Here is a 24,326-nt window from a genome sequence, read left to right on the forward strand (position 1 = left end):
GCATAGCCTTGCTATTGAGAAAGGCCGCCGTAGGCAGACCTGGCTCTCGAGAGAAGACAGGCTATGTGCACACTCCCCACAAAATGAGGTGGAAACTGAGCTGCACTTCCTAACCTCCTGCCAAATGTATGACCATATTAGAGACACGTATTTCCCTCAGATTACACAGATCCACAAAGAATTAGAAAACAAACTAAACATTGATAAACTCCCATATCTTCTAGGTGAAATACCAGTGTGTAATCACAGCAGCACGATGTGTGGCCCGTTGCCATGAGAAAAGGGCAGCCAGTGGAGCACAAACAACATTGTAAATACAACCTGTACTTGTGTTCATTCATCTTCCCCTACTATTTGTACTAACTATCTGCACGTTGCTAAAACAGTGTACACAGCTGATAATATAACACTTGAAATGCCTTTTTCAAACCTTTGTGACTGCAATGTTTACTGTTCATTTCTAATAGTGTTTTGTTAATGTTGTTTTGTCTTCTCGCTTTTGTTTGTTGTTTAAATCACTTGCTTTGGCAATGTGAACACACGTATTCCATGCAAATAACATTTAAACTGAATTAATGAGAGAGAGAGAGAGAGAGAGAGAGACAACTGAATACAATTAACTATTAGGGAGATGTCCATTGCTTACAAGACAGACAAATGAAATATATTTTTGTCGAATAAAAGTGGATAGCCAATTATGACTTCTTCTGTCTGCTACGTCACAAAGAGAACCATATGACCATGTTTATGACCAAGTGATTCGCATCGTATCCATATTGTTCACTTTTGTGTGAAATGACATTTTCACGACGGTCCCTTGGGAGATAGCACGCCACGTACGTCGTTGTAGGCGTCCTTTTACTTTCAGGAAAGTCGTTGGCGAGAAAACAAGAAGGCGGTTGGTAGTCTAGCGATCTGTGTGTTACAAGGAAGATTCGTGGCTAAATCAACGGCTGCTTGTCTTGTGACCTGTGCTGAAGTTGAGCGACAGAGATGGAGGAGACCGGGGGAGTTGGTGGCGCTAGTGCGTACGGAGCTTCGCTCGCAGGCGGTGGCTTCGACTTTCACAAGTTTGCTAAACAACCGCACACTATCGTGCGCTTCTTGAGTTGGGTGAGTTTGACCAGGCAAGGAACACAGAGAGTAATAACGGGAGTTACTTATTGACTAAAATGTTTCAAGGAAGTTGAGCACAGAGGCTTAACGTTAAGACATTGTCTAACGTCACCTGTCACTTTGTCTTTGGATAATATCTAACGCAACTGAGCGAACTATGCCGTTTCTGATCATCCCGAATATATATTTTTACCGCAGATGGCCCTCTAATTGCATATTAGCCAATGTGTTATTGTCGACTCGTATTCCTCTTGATAGATGTATAACGTTACAGTTGATGTCACGACACTGCAAAGTACAGCTGCTCACGCGGACGTGCGACTGTTGACAACAACAATCAGGATACTATTGAAGCGATAATGGAGGAGGGGGTTGGTTATTTGGTAAATTGATTAGGCCTAGCTATGTGCCTAGGCTACACTTCCAACCAGGCTTACATGGAGCTTCATGGTCAGTCCATATGCATGACATGACACAATGTGTTGAAGATGTTACCAACACACCCACACACACTGAGGGGAACTGCTTCTTCACCTGCATTGCTTGCTGTTTGGGGTTTTAGGCTGGGTTTCTGTACAGCACTTTGAGATATCAGCTGATGTACGAAGGGCTATATAAAATAAATTTGATTGATTGAACTAGCCCCCATATGATGCCTGTGGCTGCTGCTGTTATTGTTTATAAACACAACGCAGAAGTATATATATATCAGACTTAAAGGATTCACACAGCTTGAACTAGGCTGAAGTGAAACTTAGTGAACACTGTGTGTTTCCATTGTCTGATACAGGTGAGGTTATAGGACAAAGGACGTAATGGGACAACAGTCTAAAGTAGCCTAAACACATGGACACTTCTGCCTTCTGAGATACCAGGGCCTGTTTGTCCAATAATGACAATCACACACACAAATTAAACTCTGAGAAAAATCGTTTTCCCCTCAACATTAGGCCTATTCTTTGACATAGGAAAAGACGTGTCATATAGAAGTGAGTGGTAGCAGCAACAGCCATGTTGTAATGTCACGTTGATCCACCAGAAGGCAGTGAGAGGGACTTTCCAAAGAGGAAGAGAGAGAGGCCCAGTTAGTCAGTCTGTGGTCTGATATGTCTAATGGTAGAGATTGTAATTTTAGGGATCTTCCTGGTTTGATTGGTCCAAAAAACGTGTGGGTGCGACATCTATCTACTTTTCAGATGCCCCTAGGCCCTGTTCAATAATATCTAACCAAGACCAGATGCCCCTAGGCCCTGTTCAATAATATCTAACCAAGACCAGATGCCCCTAGGCCCTGTTCAATAATATCTAACCAGGACCAGATGCCCCTAGGCCCTGTTCAATAATATCTAACCAGGACCAGATGCCCCTAGGCCCTGTTCAATAATATCTAACCAGGACCAGATACCCCTAGGCCCTGTTCAATAATATCTAACCAGGACCAGATGCCCCTAGGCCCTGTTCAATAATATCTAACCAGGACCAGATGCCCCTAGGCCCTGTTCAATAATATCTAACCAAGACCAGATGCCCCTAGGCCCTGTTCAATAATATCTAACCAAGACCAGATGCCCCTAGGCCCTGTTCAATAATATCTAACCAGGACCAGATGCCCCTAGGCCCTGTTCAATAATATCTAACCAGGACCAGATACCCCTAGGCCCTGTTCAATAATATCTAACCAGGACCAGATGCCCCTAGGCCCTGTTCAATAATATCTAACCAGGACCAGATGCCCCTAGGCCCTGTTCAATAATATCTAACCAAGACCAGATGCCCCTAGGCCCTGTTCAATAATATCTAACCAAGACCAGATGCCCCTAGGCCCTGTTCAATAATATCTAACCAGGACCAGATGCCCCTAGGCCCTGTTCAATAATATCTAACCAGGACCAGATGCCCCTAGGCCCTGTTCAATAATATCTAACCAGGACCAGATGCCCCTAGGCCCTGTTCAATAATATCTAACCAAGACCAGATGCCCCTAGGCCCTGTTCAATAATATCTAACCAAGACCAGATGCCCCTAGGCCCTGTTCAATAATATCTAACCTCAGATCTTGTAGCTACATACCACCAAGATGTCTGTTGCTCAAACAGTCTCCTCCATACAGAGACATCCACTTAACAGATAACACTAGAGCCACACGGTGTAAATTGTCAGTGTAGTTGGCCCTTATGCCTGTAAACCTGAGCAGTGTAGCGTACCAACATGTAAACAGTGTAACACAGTAGGGTCTGTGACTCAAATGGCATCCTATTGCCTATATAGTACACTACTTTTGATCAGGGCCCATGGAGCTCTGGTCAAAAGAAGTGCCCTATTTAGTGAATAGGTAGCTGTTTGGGACACTCACTAGGTCTGGACAGAATGTGCTGTCTGTCGACACAACCACTTCTGCTCCCTAGTGGTGGGGGCAGAAAGGGGCAGATGGGAGGTAAGGTGATACCCCATCTAGCCCCCCTCCCTCCAGTGCTCTCTCTGGCAGTGTCTTCCAATGACCCTCTCATATCCAGTGGAACACACACTCGTCATCGCATACACACATGCTCGCACACGCGCTCACTCACACACACACACACACCATTGTTGTATGACATGGCGTAAGGAAATAACATGGGTTATCATCTGTTGGTGCTCTCACACTGTTTCCTTTGTCTCTGTCTCTTCCATCACTCTTCCTTCCCTCAGTCAGGAGACTCTCTCTCTCTCTCTCTCTCTCTCTCTCTCTCTGCTGTTGAATTCTCTCTCTTCCCTCAGTCAGGAGACTCTCTCTCTCTGCTGTTGAATTCTCTCTCTTCCCTCAGTCAGGAGACTCTCTCTCTGCTGTTGAATTCTCTCTCTTCCCTCAGTCAGGAGACTCTCTCTCTCTGCTGTTGAATTCTCTCTCTTCCCTCAGTCAGGAGACTCTCTCTCTCTCTCTCTCTCTCTCTCTCTCTCTCTCTCTCTGCTGTTGAATTCTCTCTTCCCTCAGTCAGGAGACTCTCTCTCTCTCTGCTGTTGATGAATTCAATTTCAATCCAAAGGGGTTTTATTGGCATGGGAAACCTATATTTACATGGCCAAAGCAAGTGAAATAAACCTCTCTCTCTCTCTCTCTCTCTCTCTCTCTCTCTCACTGGACAGAGACACTATTTTCTCCTTTCTCTCTCTCTTTTCCATCCCATTCTCAAAGGAAACACACATTTCTGTCTCACTAATATTTGAAGAGGAAATTGGTGGCATCTCTGGTCACAAGTATGTCAGTGCTGCTGGGTCACATGACAGTGGTGGACCAGTAACGAGACAGAGACAGGAACTGAACTGACAACCAAGGCCTGGGGCCGGTTCATTAGGCACCAAATGGAGAGAGAAAAAAATAGACTAAAACAGGGAGGGACTTCCTGGACTCGTCCAATAAGAAGTGTTCATTTTTGTTTTCAGTTTTCTGATGTCCTAACGAACACGACCCTGGTGTTGGCATCAGGCCCTAGTTTTTCTGTTCTCACAGTCATTGGAATGGAAAAAGAGAGAGCCCAAGTGGATGATGTCGCCTGTTAGAATATCTTTCAGAAGACCTCTCATCTCCTCTCATTGTATGTTTCTACTGGCCCCATCGGTGATAGATGACTGGAGGGAGAAACGAGGCCCCGTCGTTGAGGGAGGGAGAAACGAGGCCCCGTTGTTGAGGGAGGGAGAAACGAGGCCCCCTCGGTGATAGATGACTGGAGGGAGAAACGAGGCCCCGTCGTTGAGGGAGGGAGAAACGAGGCCCCGTCGTTGAGGGAGGGAGAAACGAGGCCCCGTCGGTGATAGATGACTGGAGGGAGAAACGAGGCCCCGTCGTTGAGGGAGGGAGAAACGAGGCCCTGTCGGTGATAGATGACTGGAGGGAGAAACGAGACCCCGTCGTTGAGGGAGGGAGAAACGAGGCCCTGTCGGTGATAGATGACTGGAGGGAGAAACGAGGCCCCGTCGTTGAGGGAGGGAGAAACTAGGCCCCGTCGGTGATAGATGACTGGAGGGAGAAACGAGGCCCCGTTGTTGAGGGAGGGAGAAACGAGGCCCCGTCGTTGAGGGAGGGAGAAACGAGGCCCCGTCGTTGAGGGAGGGAGAAACGAGGCCCCCTCGGTGATAGATGACTGGAGGGAGAAACGAGGCCCCGTTGTTGATAGACGACTAGATGGATAAATAAACATGCAGGTCACAGTCAAATTGAAACTTTCCTCTCTTCCTCTTCTTAGATTTTTTCCATTGTGGTCTTCTCCTGCATCACGGCGGAGGGATTTGTCAACAAATCGCACAGCCCCGACGCGCATTGCGTCTTCAACCAGAATGACTCGGCATGTCACTACGCTGTGGGCATCGGTGTCATAGGTAAGTAGTCTAGTGGTTCTGGGTTACAGGTTCTAATCCCAGGGCTGACTGAGAAAATGCTGTTGGGTGAAGTCGCCTCAAGATGCTGATCTTGGGACAGTTAAGCATTTCCCCCACTAATAGTTATGATTGGGGAAAACCATACTTGAGGGGAAAACCACACTTGAGTGGAAGAATCTGGTCGGGGCCAGGTAGCAAACCGGATCAGAGATGGCATCTCCCGCCGTTGTGCCCTGGGTTCAGATAACAGAAAAATAATTGTTTGTGTCTCTGTGACAAACGACTATAGAAAGTATCTCTTTATGCAGAGCAATGGTGTAGTGGTAACACTCCTGGCACATCTCATAATACAACTCCCCTCAGGAGACTGGGGTTGATTCCTTGTCTCATCATACGACTCCCCTGCAGGAGACGGGTTGATTCCTTGTCTCATCATACGACTCCCCTCAGGAGACGGGTTGATTCCTTGTCTCATACGACTCCCCTCAGGAGACTGGGGTTGATTCCTTGTCTCATAATACGACTCCCCTCAGGAGACTGGGGTTGATTCCTTGTCTCATCATACGACTCCCCTGCAGGAGACGGGTTGATTCCTTGTCTCATCATACGACTCCCCTCAGGAGACGGGTTGATTCCTTGTCTCATAATACGACTCCCCTCAGGAGACTGGGGTTGATTCCTTGTCTCATCATACGACTCCCCTGCAGGAGACGGGTTGATTCCTTGTCTCATCATACGACTCCCCTCAGGAGACGGGTTGATTCCTTGTCTCATACGACTCCCCTCAGGAGACTGGGGTTGATTCCTTGTCTCATCATACGACTCCCCTCAGGAGACGGGTTGATTCCTTGTCTCATCATACGACTCCCCTCAGGAGACGGGTTGATTCCTTGTCTCATCATACGACTCCCCTCAGGAGACTGGGGTTGATTCCTTGTCTCATCATACGACTCCCCTGCAGGAGACGGGTTGATTCCTTGTCTCATCATACGACTCCCCTGCAGGAGACGGGTTGATTCCTTGTCTCATCATACGACTCCCCTCAGGAGACGGGTTGATTCCTTGTCTCATACGACTCCCGTCAGGAGACTGGGGTTGATTCCTTGTCTCATAATACGACTCCCCTCAGGAGACTGGGGTTGATTCCTTGTCTCATAATACGACTCCCCTGCAGGAGACTGGGGTTGATTCCTTGTCTCATCATACGACTCCCCTCAGGAGACTGGGGTTGATTCCTTGTCTCATCATACGACTCCCCTCAGGAGACTGGGGTTGATTCCTTGTCTCATCATACAACTCCCCTCAGGAGACTGGGGTTGATTCCTTGTCTCATAATACGACTCCCCTCAGGAGACTGGGGTTGATTCCTTGTCTCATAATACGACTCCCCTCAGGAGACTGGGGTTGATTCCTTGTCTCATAATACGACTCCCCTGCAGGAGACTGGGGTTGATTCCTTGTCTCATCATACGACTCCCCTGCAGGAGACTGGGGTTGATTCCTTGTCTCATCATACGACTCCCCTCAGGAGACTGGGGTTCAAACCCTGCATCCTTCCTGTTTCTCCCACTTGCCTGACTCCCCACCTCATTTCCTTACGGTCTCAATAAAGTGTTAAAGTATATATTTATAAAGTCTCTCTTTGTTTCTCCAGCCTTCCTGGCCTGTTTTTTCTTCCTCCTATTGGACGCCTACATGCCGCTGATGAGCAACGCGAAGGAGAGGAAGTACGCTGTCATGGCCGACCTGGGATTCTCAGGTGAGGAGGGGGGGTGTGTGTGGACCTAGGGTTGTGGTGTGAGGAAAGAGCTTCCAGGCACCTGGGTCTTGTTCATCATAGCACCACATGGAAGAAAACGGACTGAAACGGGGCGGGACTGCCTGGAACGTACAATAAGAAATGCTTATATATATACATACACTTTTTTCCCCCATTGATAAAAGGTTTCATAACGTTTTCAGTTGTGTTCCCTAATGAACGTGACCCTGTAGGTAGTTGTAGTGTAAATATGTATATCCCATGTTTCTTGTCTGTTTGTATCAGTTGTGTGGACGTTCCTGTGGTTCGTGTGTTTCTGCCTCCTGACTAGCCAATGGAGTCGCACGCTTGATGTCAAAGGAATCCCCCAGGACGCCGCCCGCTCCGCCATTGCCTTCTCTTTCTTCTCTATCGCCACCTGGGTGAGGAGGACTGTCACTACAGCTGCCTTACTGCCTCTCCTTTACTACAGCTACACTATGGCCTGGTCATAACTTCACCACACTGACTGACCTCTTCAGTAACTGACTGACTCTATTCATTAACTGACTGAATTATTCATTCACTAATTGATTAATTGACTGACTGAATTATTCATTCACTAATTGATTCATTAACTGACTGATTGAATTTATTAATTGATTCATTAACTGACTGAATTATTCATTCACTAATTGATTAATTGACTGATGGATTCATTAACTGACTGATTGAATTCATGAATTGACTCCTCTTTGTGTCTACAACAGGGAATCCTAACCTACTTCGCTTTGGGGAGATATCGCCGTGGTGTTGCCGATGTCACCCAGAGCATCTATGCCGAGTCTCCACCGGAGCAGCACACCCCTTACCCTCCGACCTACGCCCCCTCGGCCTACACCCCCACCACCTACTCCCCGTACCCTTCCAGCGCGCCAGACGACTTCCAACAACCCCCCTTCACCCCCAGCACCATCACCACCACCACCCAACCCCAGGGGGAATACCAACCCCCCAACTACTGAGGGGCGCCGCGTGAAGTTTCCCCTTAGGTACAGGTCTAGGATCAGCTTCACTTCCCCCATTCCTAACCTTAACCATTAGTGGGGGAAATGCAAAACTGACCCAAGATCAGTGTCTAGGCCAAGGGGCAATTTCACCATACTATTACTGGGATAGAATTATGGAGAAAGGAAGTGGAAGCTCCTTATCACCAGACCTGGGTTCAAATAGTATTTGAAATATTTATTTTGCTTTTGTCTGTCTGGAGTGCAAGGTGGGTGGGGTCTGTCTGGAGTGCAAGGTGGGTGGGGTCTGTCTGGAGTGCAAGGTGGGTGGGGTCTGTCTGGAGTGCAAGGTGGGTGGGGTCTGTCTGGAGTGCAAGGTGGGTGGGGTCTGTCAACCTTTCTATTGGTTTAATTTGCAACAGGGAAAGTGGATGAAAGCACAGACCGGTAAAGTATTTGAAATGGTTTTAAATAGTGTTTGAACACAGGTCTGCCTACTACTAATTCAGTGGATGATGTGGTTAAAAGGAGACTTCTACCCTGAGACGGGCAAAAGTCAGGTCCTGGTCACGTGACACTGGAGCTCACATGATTTGGGATATGCAAAAAACAGCCAATGAGAGCTCTCGTGGGAGGGGCAAGTGCTTGCTTTAGCTAATCAGTGTGCTTGTCTCCCTCCCTCTCTGTTCAGAACTGTAGTCCCCTGCTTCTGTGCTCCAGAAGGAAGGAGAATGTGTGTCTGTCAGAGGAGGCTGGTGGGAGGAAGATATAGGAGGACCTGCTCATTGTAATGGCTGGGATGGAATAAATGGAACGGTATCAAATATGGAAACCACGTTTGACTCAGTTCCATTTATTTCATTCCAGCCATTAGTGAGCCGATCCTCCTATATCTTCCTCCCACCAGCCTCCTCTGGTGTCTGTACATACTAGATATTCATAGTTGAAACGCCAATTCTTTGAATGGCTGTAGTGTCTTTTTTTAAAAACATTTTATCTTTTTGTTTTCAATTTAGCACAATTATCTTGACGACATGCAAGCACAATGTTTTATTCAATGTCAAAGAAGTATGTTTATTTCATTGACCAGTGTATCGTGAGACTACTGAATTCTACAGGATAAGCCAAATGCCCAAGAAAGCCTTACTATTAATGTCCTATGTAAACTGCTGGGTTTTTGTCCCACTTCAGGAGCCGTAGGCAGACTTTGGCTGTGTCCCAAATGGCACCCAATTCCCTTTATAGTGCACTACTTTTGACCAGGACCCATAAGGCTCTGGTTAAAAGTAGTGCACTATATATAGGGGATAGGGTGTCATTTAGGATTCAGGCTACAAGTCCTTTCTCATAACTCTTAAACCCTGTCGATCTGATAACAGTCAAGGTAAAGCCATAAAAAACACATTAAACCGCTCATTAAACCACACGTTAAATTAAACCGCCCGTAGAAAACACCAGGCTTGTTTGCTCAACTGATCTGTGTAATATGCATGTTCCTATCTAGTCATTTATGTACTGATTCAGTTTTCAGTCATATTTTTATGTCTACTGTCCACAAAAACTATAGCAATTGGATAGGTTGAAACCAGGTGATAAATTAGAGTCCCAATTGTCCACCCTTCTCCCAAAGCGTGCACTGCACTGGCCTACTTTCCCCCCCTATGGCTTTGACAATGGAATCTCCCTCCAGCCTCACAGCCAATCCTGACACCAGTGCTGTGCTTTTAGAACCATGTGCACTGGAAAGGGGGGAGAATCAGAACAGAAGTCTTCCACTGCCGCTAGATAAAGCCATCTATGGTTTGTATTACTTAGTGGGTTTCCTATCAGTCGTTCTGAGTCTCAGACCACTCCCTGCTTTGTACTACTAAAGGGAAAAGTCATTCATGAATAAATCCTCTTACTGCCAAGACTGACTTCAGGAACCTCAGTGTTGCAGCTGGGTCATGTTCATTAGGCACCAAATGGAAGAAAAACCGGCTACATATTAACAAACACACAATTACCGAACTTCAGAAGCTGTTTTGAATACATTTTCTTGGTCCTAGAGTCATTAAATGTTCAGAGTACATTGAGGGGAGTTACTGCTTTCAAAACAAGTAAAACAGTTGGAAGGTTTTCATCAGGCAAATGCTTAGTTTGTTTATCATTGCAAGAGGTTTTGCTGTGGTGTGCACTAATGAACACGACCAAGGGCTGCTGTATAGCTCCGGTCCACCAAGGTCCAAGTGTGCTTTGGCACTTCATAGATTACTACTTCAAATCATCTGACTGACTTTAAATGTAAGTCATACAGGACTAACTTAAGCACTTGATAACAATACAATACTTGTGATTTCATCAATTGCTTCTTTAAAGTGGCAACCTGCAGATACATGTTTGGACATATTAATGATATGTATCAATTGATTCTTGAAGAATAGAACTTATAAATTCCTCATGAGGTTAGTTCAATTGTTGTACCCCATCAGAACCCAAAACAAGCATTGTTTACGCCAATGTTTGTAAACAAAGTAAATGTAAACAAACACTATTTAGCCTCAACATGGTTAACTATAATTTTGATATCATGGATGGTCAGTCCTCGTATCCATAACTCTTGAGTTTGAGCCCCGTCCCTCAGCTTTTTACCGAAACGGGTGGGGAGACGGTTTGTTATTGTTTCAACGGCTGATTGCGACTTTAAAGGATAAGACTGAAAACAGCAGATGTAGAATCCATTAAAGGATAAGACTGAAAACAGCAGACACAGAATCCATTAAAGGATAAGACTGAAAACGTAGAATCCATTAAAGGATAAGACTGAAAACGTAGAATCCTTTAAAGGATAAGACTGAAAACGTAGAATCCTTTAAAGGATAAGACTGAAAACAGCAGACGTAGAATCCATTAAAGGATAAGACTGAAAACAGCAGACATAGAATCCATTAAAGGATAAGACTGAAAACGTAGAATCCATTAAAGAATAAGACTGAAAACGTAGAATCCTTTAAAGGATAAGACTGAAAACAGCAAACGTAGAATCCATTAAAGGATAAGACTGAAAACGTAGAATCCATTAAAGACTGGCTTCTATGGAAATGTTATGCACTTCTCCTTAACAAGAACCCTGGTATACTTTGTTGACGGTGCCTTAGACTTACTGTATGTAATGTTGACACCATGGTGACCTTGAGTCCACCATAGACAAGCATAGATGTACATATTCACATATAGATGTGTGTAGGTAAATATAGACACACAAAGATACGTTGTATATAAACACATCATTGGAGTCCACTTGGCCAAAGGGAAGACCTCACTGTGTGTGTCAAATGGCACCCTATTCCCTATATAGTGCACTACACTATATGGGCACTAGTCTAAAGATGTGCACTACATATGGATTAGGGTGCCATTTGGGACACAGAGTTGCATTTATTAAATATGAGTGATGCTACTATGCAAGGCTAATGGAAACATTTAGGGAGGGTGGAAACACTCCCTCTGTATTTCTATGTATACAGGACAGTGGAGGCTGCTGAGGGGAGGACGGCTCAGAATAATGGCTGGAATGGTATCAGACACGTGGTTGTCTTATGTTTGATTCCATTCCAGACATTAATATGAGCCGTCCTCCCCTCAACAGCCTCCACTGATAGTGTCACCAACCATTTCAACTTTTATGCTAGTGCCTGTGTGAAGTGTCCTTCCTACAGAAGGCTCAAACGCGATGGTGTATACACTCTATTTGCCCAATCAACCTCCTCAAACTGTCCATATATTTACATTATAAAACCGTGGACAAAATCATTTAAAGCCATGATGGCACGCACTTGAGCAAAAACTGAAGGGCATATTCAGGATTATCAAACTGTTGCCTTGTGTTCATAACTGTCGGGTTTGTGTATGGGAGATGAGTGATGTTGCAATGTGTTGTTTGCAATCCTGAACATACCCCCTAATGTCCAGCGTGGCCTTGTAAGGCGGCGTCTACACAGGCAGCCCAATTCTGATCTTTTGACCAGTGAGATCAGATCTTTTGCCAATAATTGGGAAAAAGATCAGAATTGGGCTGCCTGTGTAAATGCAGCCTTACTGTTCAAATGTAACCTCCCCAGTGAAGCAACCTTTGTATCTATGATTGATCGATAGCCAAGACTTCTGTAAGTATGTGATTTGTAGTTTAGTTATGGGTTGTTAATTGATTGCGTTTTGTTTTCTGTAGTTGTAGGGGCGATGTGTATGTTTCACTTCTTGTCCATTGTTTTATCGTGTTACATCATTGGTTCTCTATGTGGTTTTGATTTGCCATTTGATCACCACCACCACCACTGATCTAAATGAAATAGTGTCGATTTGAGTTCCTCACTTATTTTACATTTATGAAGTTTATTTGCAAATTCTGTGTCTCACTTCACTTTAATACACCAACAAAATGATCGCACCAGAAACCTGTTAGTTCAGTTGTGTTCTATTGAATCCATTGTTGTATGAGGAAGTGTCTTTCAACAGCTGTGATGTCACAAGGTTCTAATTCAACTTCTGTTCTGTCTAAATGACGTGTGTGTCGGCGTGGGGCAGAATAAAATCTGCTCATAATCTGACTGGTTTAAAAAAAGACATGTTTACAAGTCCATATTGAAGAGACTGTCTAATGTAACCATGCTACAGTACTGGTAACATGTGCTTTGGAGATTTGTGTTACCATAAAAATCATCTTAAATTGGCAGCTAGTTGTACTGTACAACAACGTGCCAACTGCCAAGACCTAAACAGGTTATTTATCCAACGCCATTTCATTCACTCAGTTCACTAGGGTGATTGGCAACTATAATGTTAAGTGTTGGGTGCATGTTTCATGATCTTAAGAAACACAAAATGTTCCCTATACGCACAAAAAGCTTCTCAAATGTGTTAACATCCCTGTTAGTGAGCATTTCTCCATTGCCAAGATAATCCATCCACCTGACAGATGTGGCATATCAAGAAGCTGATTAAACATTACACAGGTGCACCTTGTGCTGGGGATAATAAAAGGCCACTAAAAGGTGCAATTGTCACAACACAATGCCAGATGTCTCATGTTGAGGGAGCGTGCAATTGGCATGATGTAATGGCACAACCGAGCCCCTCCACCTTATGTTTTTTGGGGGTGATTGGCACAAAAAAAAAGACCTTGCTCACTGAGTTATGGGTTCGACTTAAGATTTTGTAAAATCCGGAAAATGACTGAACACAAACCATAAATTAACATTAAAAAAAAGATATATATATATATATATATATATATATTTGTATTATGATAGGAGGCAAATCAGACCAGAACTACAAAAAGTAACAGGTGAATATTAAGTTGTGTCCACTAGACTCATTGCGTGGCAGTATGTATGTTTTAGCAGGTGTATCCAAGTCTTACAAAATATGATATGTACTAAGTACATGAAGCCCTATAAAATGACAGTTACTACACAGATACCATACCGTTCAGCGGGTTGATGGAGCTTAATTTATTGTCCAAGCTCATTCCAAGTGCAAAACTTAAAAGGGATAGTTCATTACTCCCAATTAGAAAATTAACTCATCTCCAGTCAAATTACCAAACCTAAAATTCAAAGGGATTGTTCACCATCTCATTCAAAGTTCCAATTCAAGTCAACTTCCCCTTTAAAGTCATGTGTGAACTATCCCTTTAAGAATAGTCTACTGGTAATGATCAGAGTTGCAGGGTGGCGAAGAGTTTCCGTGGCGATGTAGTGTTGTCAAGCAGTTTCCCTGTCATCACATGCGGTGGCGTCTCGTCCCTGTGGGGGGCGCTATTCTCCTTCAACACATCCATCAGGCCACCGTAACACTTCCTGCACCGCGCATGGTACATATCGGCTCCACCAATCACCTCCACCTGGGGGCGGGGCACAGACAAGAAACAGGAAGTGAGATCATGTCCAAATACAGGCACAGACCTAAAATCAACCTCCTTACTCCTTTGGGCAGATGTGAAAGGATCGGATGGGTAATAAACGGTGAAATGGGACACAGTGATAACTGTGATTCCTGCAGTGACTTTTCATTCCTAACTGGTTGACTAATAAAACAGGGATGATAGAGATCAAGAGGGGATTTCAGAAAGGGAGAGAAGCAGGTAGACCAGGACACTGAATGTCAATAGAGATCGGTTGTGACGACAAAGAGGATATGAAAAACCACCAGTCTCATTTCACTCCCAGAAGTTCAAGGGAATACAACCTTTGAGTCTGAAAGGCATGTGATGTTTCTACTGTATGATCCCTTCTCAGTTCTAATATAAATCACATCCCCTCTTCCCCCACCCCCCTCACCTCTTTCTCTGCCCCCAGTCTCTTGGTGTATGCTGCCTCCTTGTAACACTGCATACAGACAGCGTTCAGCTTCACAACGCTCTCAGCCAGGGGAACCAGGTTCAGGATGTCTCCAAAGGGCTGCAGACAGACAGGACAGGGCAGAGTTAGGTCAGGTAGTACATTAGCCAGAGAACGGTACTGTCTGAAACAGACAGACAGGACAGGGCAGAGTTAGGTCAGGTAGTACATTTCTCTGGCTAGTGTACCGTCTGAAACAGACAGACAGGACAGGGCAGAGTTAGGTCAGGTAGTACATTTCTCTGGCTAGTGTACCGTCTGAAACAGACAGACAGGACAGGGCAGAGTTAGGTCAGGTAGTACATTTCTCTGGCTAGTGTACCGTCTGAAACAGACAGACAGGACAGGGCAGAGTTAGGTCAGGTAGTACATTTCTCTGGCTAGTGTACCGTCTGAAACAGACAGACAGGACAGGGCAGAGTTAGGTCAGGTAGTACATTTCTCTGGCTAGTGTACCGTCTGAAACAGACAGACAGGACAGGGCAGAGTTAGGTCAGGTAGTACATTTCTCTGGCTAGTGTACCGTCTGAAACAGACAGACAGGACAGGGCAGAGTTAGGTCAGGTAGTACATTTCTCTGGCTAGTGTACCGTCTGAAACAGACAGACAGGACAGGGCAGAGTTAGGTCAAGTAGTACATTTCTCTGGCTAGTGTACCGTCTGAAACAGACAGACAGGACAGGGCAGAGTTAGGTCAGGTAGTACATTTCTCTGGCTAGTGTACCGTCTGAAACAGACAGACAGGACAGGGCAGAGTTAGGTCAAGTAGTACATTTCTCTGGCTAGTGTACCGTCTGAAACAGACAGACAGGGCAGAGTTAGGTCAGGTAGTACATTTCTCTGGCTAGTGTACCGTCTGAAACAGACAGACAGGACAGGGCAGAGTTAGGTCAGGTAGTACATTTCTCTGGCTAGTGTACCGTCTGAAACAGACAGACACACATCATTCATACGCAGTTATTAATTCAAATTAAACTGAAACTCTACATGTAAAATATTATATTCTCTGAGACAACTGTTACCGATGACGACATGACTACGACGCTCGACAACCAGGAGGCAGGCAGCAGACGTTGGATAGGACTCATAATCCATGTTTACCTTTCTCTGGAAGGTTCCGTCCAGGGCCGCTACGATTATAGTCTTCCCCATGTTGGCCATCTCCTCACAGAACTGCACTATGTCTGGGAACTGACAAACACACCAAAATAAGAAGAATATGACATGGATTCATAAGCATACGGCTATAACAGTTAGGACCTCATTGGTAATGTAGCCTGGTCAGTGTAATGTAGGTAATGTAGCCTGGTCAGTGTAATGTAGGTAATGTAGCCTAGGTCAGTGTAATGTAGCCATTGGTAATGTAGCCTAGGTCAGTGTAATGTAGGTAATGTAGCCTAGGTCAGAGTAATGTAGGTAATGTAGCCTAGGTCAGAGTAATGTAGGTAATGTAGCCTAGGTCAGTGTAATAAAGGTAATGTAGCCTAAGTCAGTGTAATGTAGGTAATGTAGCCTAGGTCAGTGTAATGTAGCCTAGGTCAGAGTAATGTAGGTAATGTAGCCTAGGTCGGTGTAATGTAGGTAATGTAGCCTAGGTCAGTGTAATGTAGGTAATGTAGCCTAGGTCATGTAGCCTAGGTCAGTGTAATGTAGGTAATGTAGCCTAGGTCAGTGTAATGTAGCCTAGGTCAGTGTAATGTAGGTAATGTAGCCTAGGTCGGTGTAATGTAGGTAATGTAGCCTAGGTCGGTGTAATGTAGCCTAGGTCAGTGTAATGTAGGTAATGTAGCCTAGGTCGGTGTAATGTAGGTAATGTAGCCTAGGTCGGTGTAATGTAGGTAATGTAGCCTAGGTCAGTGTCATGTAGGTAATGTAGCCTAGGTCAGTGTCATGTAGGTAATGTAGCCTAGGTCAGTGTCATGTAGGTAATGTAGCCTAGGTCAGTGTAATGTAGGTAATGTAGCCTAGGTCAGTGTAATGTAGGTAATGTAGCCTAGGTCAGTGTAATGTAGGTAATGTAGCCTAGGTCAGTGTAATGTAGGTAATGTAGCCTAGGTCAGTGTAATGTAGGTAATGTAGCCTAGGTCAGTGTAATGTAGCCTAGGTCAGTGATCTCCTCAGAGACATTTCACAGTTCTGTTGTAGCCTTGATTCAACTAGTCAAGGGCCTGATGATTAGTTGACCAGTTGAATCAGGTGTGTTCGCTCTGGAATAGTTTAAATACGTGGAACGTCTGGGGGAGACGTTTGAGAAAAGGTGGGCCGAGGTCATAACACTAAGGACTATGGTGCTGACGATGCCACGTGCTTAACAGATGAATGTAACAGATGCATATCAATGGCAGCTTATTTAGCTGTAGAGGACATACAGGTAATGTAATGATCTAGTGAGGAACAAACAGGATCACTCTGTTGGACACAGTGACAGGCTAACAGACTAATGTTCTATACTTACAAACTGCCCTTCGTCGATTCCGATGACGCACGCCTGCAGAGCTAGAGAACGCACGTCGCTCAGGCAGTTGGCTGGTACAGCTTCCATTGTGTTTCTGGTGTTTGTGTATAAATAAATCAATAAAATATACATACATACACATATATACATATAAAAAGAGACCATCCTACTAAATACATTAGTGATGCTGCAATTCGGTACATTTTGCCATGGGGCAGAGAGGAAACTGTTTTACAGCTAATTTCATGCAATTCTGCACATTTTGCAACAGGGTGGAGAAAAATGTTGAACGTTTTTAATATATCTGAGTGAGACTGAATAAAACAAAAAAACAATCGGGCCCCAGGCTGGTAATTCGACCATGATAACACGTTTAAATAGCTGGCCGCTAAACTCATTTAGCAATCTAAAAAATGTTAGCTGACATGGGCTATTTGATTGTCTGTCGGTGAGTGACCCAACGAGAGAAACTGCTATTGCACCGCCACATTTCAAAATGGCACCTTGTGTATTCTACTGTTCAACCTCGCAAAAGCAGAGGGGAAACAACTGTTGCCCTGGGTGGCAACAATGAGAATCAGGTGAAACGGGGTATTAATTAGTTCATAGGGGTGCGGTTAAATGTAATGTTTATCTATACAAATCAGGAGATAATGTATTTGACATAAACCAGAGTGTTCTTACTTGTCGTGCGTGGCCATGCCCTTCTCAGAGTAGCGTGTATCTTTGGCATATTTGACCACCAAACAGTTGTACTGAGCGATCTGGAAACGACGCACTCGCCTTATCAACTCAGTGCTGTTAATAAGAAAATAGATTTCAGTCAGTTATAGAACATTTTTATCACTAACTAGCAATACAGCTATGAAGCGCTCTCTAAAACACTGAGGTGGAGTAGATGGTTACAGTTTATAGGATAAATGCGAAGATCCTATTAAATGACTAATATGTAATAATTTGTAATACTATGTAAAGTACACTGCAGTAGCTGGTTACGAGCAGTGCTTGAGATGCTGATTACAGTACACCGTGTACTAATGCACTAATGTTACATTTGGCGGGCTACAATTCTAACAGGTTGTTATTGTTGTGCCATCAAGTTACGGTGGTTCACTGGCTGTCGGTACAAAATCTTAGCTCTTGTCGTTAACAAATAAACAGATGTTTATGTAGAATTAGCGAACGGAAACCTTTTGCCTGAGAACATTGGGCCAAAGATGACCTGCAAACAAATGAGAGAGAAAATGAGTTTGATGTGTACGATCAACATAGACATATGAACGTACAGTCAGTGCATAATGGTTTTGTTATATGATTATAAAAAGGTTTAGGGTAACGTTGGAAAAATGCTAGCATGCATTTGTCTCAAAAAAAATGTGAACGTACCTGGATCTGTCCTATTGCTTTCCGTGGGGAATTTGGCAGGATTCTTGGAACATTCAAACACTCCATTACGTTAACCTTCTGTTTCACAATATTTCTAATAATTTTGAAAAATAACTCTGCACTCTTTCGAGAGGCTGAAAAGATTACGAATGTCCCGCCGCGGAGGTTTCTGTAAACGCTTGATCAGGGTCACTGAACGAACCAATCAGCTCACAGAATAATCACGTGACAAACGCGCCAGTAGGTCAAATGTTCGTTCTTCTGGCGGGAGACTTTGTTAATTATACTCATTATAAAGTTGTACTTTCACATAACTCATTTGTGATTGTACTGAGCTCCACAGTATTTAACATGAATCTAGACAATTCCTTATAATACTCTGAAGGCACTACTGTACTAATGCACTGTTACATTTGGCGGGCTACAATTCTAACGAAGCTGTTATTGTTGTGCCATCAAGTTACGGTGGTTCACTGGCTGTCGGTACAAAATCTTAGCTCTTGTCGTTAACAAATAAACAGCTGTTTGTAGAATTACCCAACTGAAACATTTAGCCTGAGAACATTGGGACACCGCGCAGACACTCGTCCCGCAGACCCGTTGACCCACTGGACTCGATGGGCGTTTTCCTCTACTTATCTTTTGTCCAATTCCAAAGGTTGTCTGTGTTGTGCCTATCGGAGCCTATCTGCTGTTGTTACATTCAAGAGCAACAATGTCACGTTGGGAGGATATGAATAAGGATGTAAGTGATGTTAATATGATGTACGTTTTGTGTCTGTTCATACAATGTCACGTTGGAAGGATATGAATAAGGATGTAAGTGATGTTAAGATGATTTTGTGTCTGTTTACACAGTAGACATTGTACTGTAAATATGTAACGGGTGCAGCTGTAGCTCTGCTTTGTGTGTGATTGATTGCGACTAAAGACGTGGACCTCGGATATCAGGTTGTTTTACCGCATTACAGTTCTCTCCTGCATCCAAAAGAAAATACACAACATTTGTAGAGTACAAATATGTGCGTCAGTACGCGCGCCCCTATTCCCCAGGAAGCAGGCATGCATAATAACAAAACAACATGCTATATTAACATATGAACCTGGTGGGGAAAAACACTTTTTTTAAAATGTAACCTTTATATAACAAAGTATTTTAACAACTGTTAGAAATATATAATAATGTCTGCAAGTAGCCTAGTTCCTCTTTTTCATTACCTACTCTCTTCATTTCTAAACTTTGCCTATCCGTTTGCCATTATTACTATAAAATAAAGCACAGTTTCTCATATCTAAATATCGACTATAAATGCTTTAGTTCACTGCTCACATCACCTGTTGAAACAACAAAAGTATAAACAAAAATCTGTACGTTGATTTCTCCTATTAATCAAAAGTTCCGAATGACTACCGACTGGGGGCGCTGTTGGACTGCGCCCTCGCTGTCTGCCTGGTCTTTATGAGCTAATGTTCCCACTCCAACCGGCTTGTACCTATGGCCGCCCCGATTCACAACACACTTGTGTGTGGTTGTTTTGACAGGAGCTAGAGAGGCAGTTTTCGCCCAGCCAATGGTCGCACAGAATGTCGGCAGACGACGTTATCAAATCCCACGTGACGGCGCTCAAAGAAGGTCTGTTGATGATTGATTAACTAGCCGATAAAGTTGATTATTGACAAGAGTGTCGGTTCAGGAAAGAGCAATAGCCAACTGATTGCTATAGGGATCTTCTTTAGGCTTGCCGTGACATATGGGTGGTGCCCGCAGTCCGAATAATGAAATGAATGATTGGAAAGTAACCAACTGTATGTCCTTGGTTTGATTTATATTGTTGTTGTGCCCCGTATGGCTAACAAGTATTTCTGTATCCCTAGGTTACACTACAGTTTAGTCAAAATACATTTTTGCAAAGTAAACACAGGGGTGTGTCTCTGTATATTTCTCCGTGTGCATGTTTTTGGTGCGTGTTTAGGTACGGAGCGTGCCCGTGGCCTGGCCCAAACCCTCCTCAACGTTCCCTATGGAGAAGGAGAGGGGGAGAAACTAGACGTCTATGTTCCCACCACCACTTCTCTAGGTGTGTGTGTCTGTGATATATCTTGTTTGTCAACAACACACCCTCTCTGATATTGTCTTCAACTAGAAGATGACGATAGAATAACAGGATAATCAAGTGACACGCGTATAAACGCAACATGCAACAATTTCAAAGATTTTGGTGAGTTAGAGTTCATATAAGGAAATCAGTCAATTGAAATAAATTCATTAGGCCCCAATCTATGGATTTCACATGACTGGGCAGGGTCGCTACCATGGGTGGGCCTGGAAATCAGAATGAGTTTTCCTCCACAATAGGGCTTTATTACAGACATAAATACTCCTCAACCCCCCCCCCCCATCACCACAGACAGCCCTCGGGCATCTCCACAGACAGTCCTCAGGCATCTCCACAGACAGCCCTCAGGCATCTCCACAGACAGCCCTCAGGCATCACAACAGACAGCCCTCAGGCATCTCCACAGACAGCCCTCAGGCATCTCCACAGACAGCCCTCGGGCATCTCCACAGACAGCCCCCAGGCATCTCCACAGACAGCCCCCAGGCATCTCCACAGACAGCCCTCAGGCATCTCCACAGACAGCCCTCAGGCATCTCCACAGACAGCCCTCAGGCATCTCCACAGACAGCCCTCAGGCATCTCCACAGACAGCCCTCAGGCATCTCCACAGACAGCCCTCAGGCATCTCCACAGACAGCCCTCAGGCATCTCCACAGACAGCCCTCGGGCATCTCCACAGACAGCCCTCGGGCATCTCCACAGACAGTCCTCAGGCATCACAACAGACAGCCCTCAGGCATCACAACAGACAGCCCTCGGGCATCTCCACAGACAGCCCTCGGGCATCTCCACAGACAGCCCTCGGGCATCTCCACAGACAGCCCTCAGGCATCTCCACAGACAGTCCTCAGGCATCTCCACAGACAGCCCTCAGGCATCTCCACAGACAGCCCTCAGGCATCTCCACAGACAGCCCTCAGGCATCTCCACAGACAGCCCTCAGGCATCTCCACAGACAGCCCTCAGGCATCTCCACAGACAGCCCTCAGGCATCTCCACAGACAGCCCTCAGGCATCTCCACAGACAGCCCTCAGGCATCTCCACAGACAGCCCTCAGGCATCATCCCTCTGATCCCAGCTACTGAGACACACACCTTCATTCTTCATCTCGTGGAGAAATTACAGAAAAGAAGGGTTTCACTGAAAACATGAAAACTGAGTTATTTTCTGTCACTGATTATTTTAGATATTACATCAAAATAGTATTAAAACGAAGCATAAACCAAAACTCTCTCCAGATTCAATCTCCTGATCTAACACTAGTGTACTGCAGCTACAGTATGTTGTTGAGACCAAAGGGGGTATACTGTTGTGTAGTACTGTAGTAATGTAGTGTTGTATTGTAGTGTAATAGTGTAGTACTGTGGTGTAGTAGTGTAGTAGTGTACTGTGGTGTAATACTGTAGTTCAGTAGTGTATTTTTTATTTATTTTTTTAACCAGGAAGGACTCATTGAGATTTAAAATCTATTTTTCAAGAGCGTCCTGGCCAAGATAGGCAGCACCAAGTCATGACAAAAATTACAGACAAACAACATGAAAAACTACAAGTAATCTAGTAAAAACCATAGAATTCACAAGAGTATAACAAAATCAAAAACATCAAATTAAAAACATTGACAGATCAGGGAATCAGTCTCAAGATCATTCATCAGTGATTTAAAAATACCAATCGGGACAAGTCCTTCCAGTTTAAAAGTATTTTGTAAGGCGTTCCAAGACGATGGTGCAGAGGACATAAAAGCCCTTTTACCAAATTCAGTTGGGACATTTGGAACAGTTAGCAGGATAAAGTCCAGCGAACGAAGAGACGACCCACCACATTTCTGAACAACAAAAATGCCCAAATAAAAAGGTAGTAAACCCCAAAATGGCTTTGTAAATAAAAGTATACCAGTGACTGAGCCTACGAGTGACTAGAGAAGGCCAGCCAACCCTGGTATACAAAGTGCAGTGGTGCGTAAGTGTAGTGGAGTAATGTAGTACTGTACTGTAGTGTAATAGTGTAGTACTGTGGTGTAGTAGTGTAGTACTGTAGTGTACTGTGGTGTAATACTGTAGTTCAGTAGTGTAGTGGAGTAATGTAGTGTTGTACTGCAGTGTAATAGTGTAGTACTGTGGTGTAGTAGTGTAGTACTGTAGTGTACTGTGGTGTAATACTGTAGTTCAGTAGTGTAGTGGAGTAATGTAGTGTTGTACTGCAGTGTAATAGTGTAGTACTGTGGTGTAGTAGTGTAGTACTGTAGTGTACTGTGGTGTAATACTGTAGTTCAGTAGTGTAGTGGAGTAATGTAGTGTTGTACTGCAGTGTAATAGTGTAGTACTGTAGTGTACGTTACTACTGTTGTGTAGTACTGTAGCGCAGTACTGTTGTGTAGTACTGTAGTGTACATTACTACTGTTGTGTAGTACTGTTGTGCAGTACTGTTGTGTAGTACTGTAGTGTACATTACTACTGTTGTGTAGTACTGTAGCGCAGTACTGTTGTGTAGTACTGTAGTGTACATTACTACTGTTGTGTAGTACTGTTGTGCAGTACTGTTGTGTAGTACTGTAGTGTACATTACTACTGTTGTGTAGTACTGTAGTGCAGTACTGTTGTGTAGCGCTGTAGTGTACATTACTACTGTTGTGTAGTACTGTAGTGTACATTACTACTGTTGTGTAGTACTGTAGTGTCCATTACTACTGTTGTGTAGTGCTGTAGTGCAGTAAGGCAGCAGCACATGACTGACAGCTGTGACAGATGTCTAATGACTTAAAGGGGATGCGGTACACCCTTATCAAGGGGATGGCGGTAGCCCTTAAAGGGGATGCGGTACACCCTTATCAAGGGGATGGCGGTAGCCCTTAAAGGGGATGCGGTACGCCCTTATCAAGGGGATGGCGGTAGCCCTTAAAGGGGATGCGGTACGCCCTTATCAAGGGGATGGCGGTAGCCCTTAAAGGGGATGCGGTACGCCCTTATCAAGGGGATGGCGGTAGCCCTTAAAGGGGATGCGGTACGCCCTTATCAAGGGGATGGCGGTAGCCCTTAAAGGGGATGCGGTACGCCCTTATCAAGGGGATGGCGGTAGCCCTTAAAGGGGATGCGGTAGCCCTTATCAAGGGGATGGCGGTAGCCCTTAAAGGGGATGCGGTACGCCCTTATCAAGGGGAAACCAAGCTTTCACAACACCTTCCATGACACACAGGAGGGGGGGCAACATGGAACCGGAGAAACAAGGCATTTCCACAGTAGAAACTGCACACAGACACAGATCCACACAGACACAGATCCACACAGACACAGGTCCACACAGACACAGGTCCACACAGACACAGGTCCACACAGACACAGGTCCACACAGACACAGGTCCACACACAGACACAGGTCCACACAGACACAGGTCCACACAGACACAGGTCCACACAGACACAGGTCCACACAGACACAGGTCCACACAGACACAGGTCCACACAAACACAGGTCCACACAGACACAGGTCCACACAGACACAGGTCCACACAGACACATGTCCACACAGACACAGGCAGTGCCCTGGGTTAGACAGCTCATATGCATCTGGCCATGGATCTTTTAAGTGGGTGTTTGCGGGGGAGGGGGTGAAGGTGTGTGGAAGGATGGAAAAAATGGCACAAATCATCATTCTGTTACCAAACTTAGCACGTGCACTGTTCTTCAAGTAAATTATATTTTCTTGGTAAATTTTCAGTGGAAATGGTTAAAAGTAGTTATTGTGTTGTATGGGGCTGTTTAACTTTGTTTTTTG

At 44.6% G+C, this 24,326-nt stretch overlaps 3 protein-coding genes across 5 annotated transcripts in view; 2 read left to right on the forward strand and 1 right to left on the reverse strand.

The window, feature by feature from the left end:
* The first annotated feature begins 259 nt into the window (after positions 1-259).
* On the forward strand, positions 260-12,800 carry LOC118940027 (synaptogyrin-2-like). The gene is made up of 6 exons (XM_036948141.1): positions 260-1,113; positions 5,337-5,469; positions 7,124-7,228; positions 7,514-7,650; positions 7,978-8,483; positions 8,565-12,800. The coding sequence occupies exons 1-5, from the start codon at positions 994-996 to the stop codon at positions 8,230-8,232; spliced, it is 750 nt and encodes a 249-aa protein (XP_036804036.1). The 5' UTR covers positions 260-993; the 3' UTR covers positions 8,233-8,483; positions 8,565-12,800.
* A 672-nt stretch (positions 12,801-13,472) lies between these two features.
* tk1 (thymidine kinase 1, soluble) lies at positions 13,473-18,562 on the reverse strand. The gene is given in 7 exon segments (NM_001160496.1): positions 13,473-14,095; positions 14,532-14,651; positions 15,693-15,782; positions 17,047-17,140; positions 17,731-17,844; positions 18,237-18,268; positions 18,433-18,562. Coding segments are annotated over 7 exon segments (702 nt in total). The 5' UTR covers positions 18,499-18,562; the 3' UTR covers positions 13,473-13,909.
* Positions 18,563-19,012: 450 nt separating this feature from the next.
* The window catches only part of LOC110485515 (kynurenine formamidase), a 17,520-nt gene continuing 12,206 nt past the window's right edge, over positions 19,013-24,326 (forward strand). For 2 of the 3 annotated variants that reach the window (XM_036948128.1, XM_036948130.1), the window contains exons 1-3: positions 19,013-19,177; positions 19,975-20,065; positions 20,406-20,510. In XM_036948128.1, the coding sequence (XP_036804023.1) occupies positions 19,148-19,177; positions 19,975-20,065; positions 20,406-20,510 (226 nt within the window). In that variant the 5' untranslated portion in view covers positions 19,013-19,147. Of the gene's footprint in view, positions 19,178-19,437; positions 19,459-19,974; positions 20,066-20,405; positions 20,511-24,326 lie in introns of those variants that run through there. The other variant, XM_036948129.1, reaches the window with a different exon arrangement.

This window comes from Oncorhynchus mykiss, chromosome 17 (assembly GCF_013265735.2).
Source record: "Oncorhynchus mykiss isolate Arlee chromosome 17, USDA_OmykA_1.1, whole genome shotgun sequence".
NCBI lineage: Eukaryota > Metazoa > Chordata > Actinopteri > Salmoniformes > Salmonidae > Oncorhynchus > Oncorhynchus mykiss.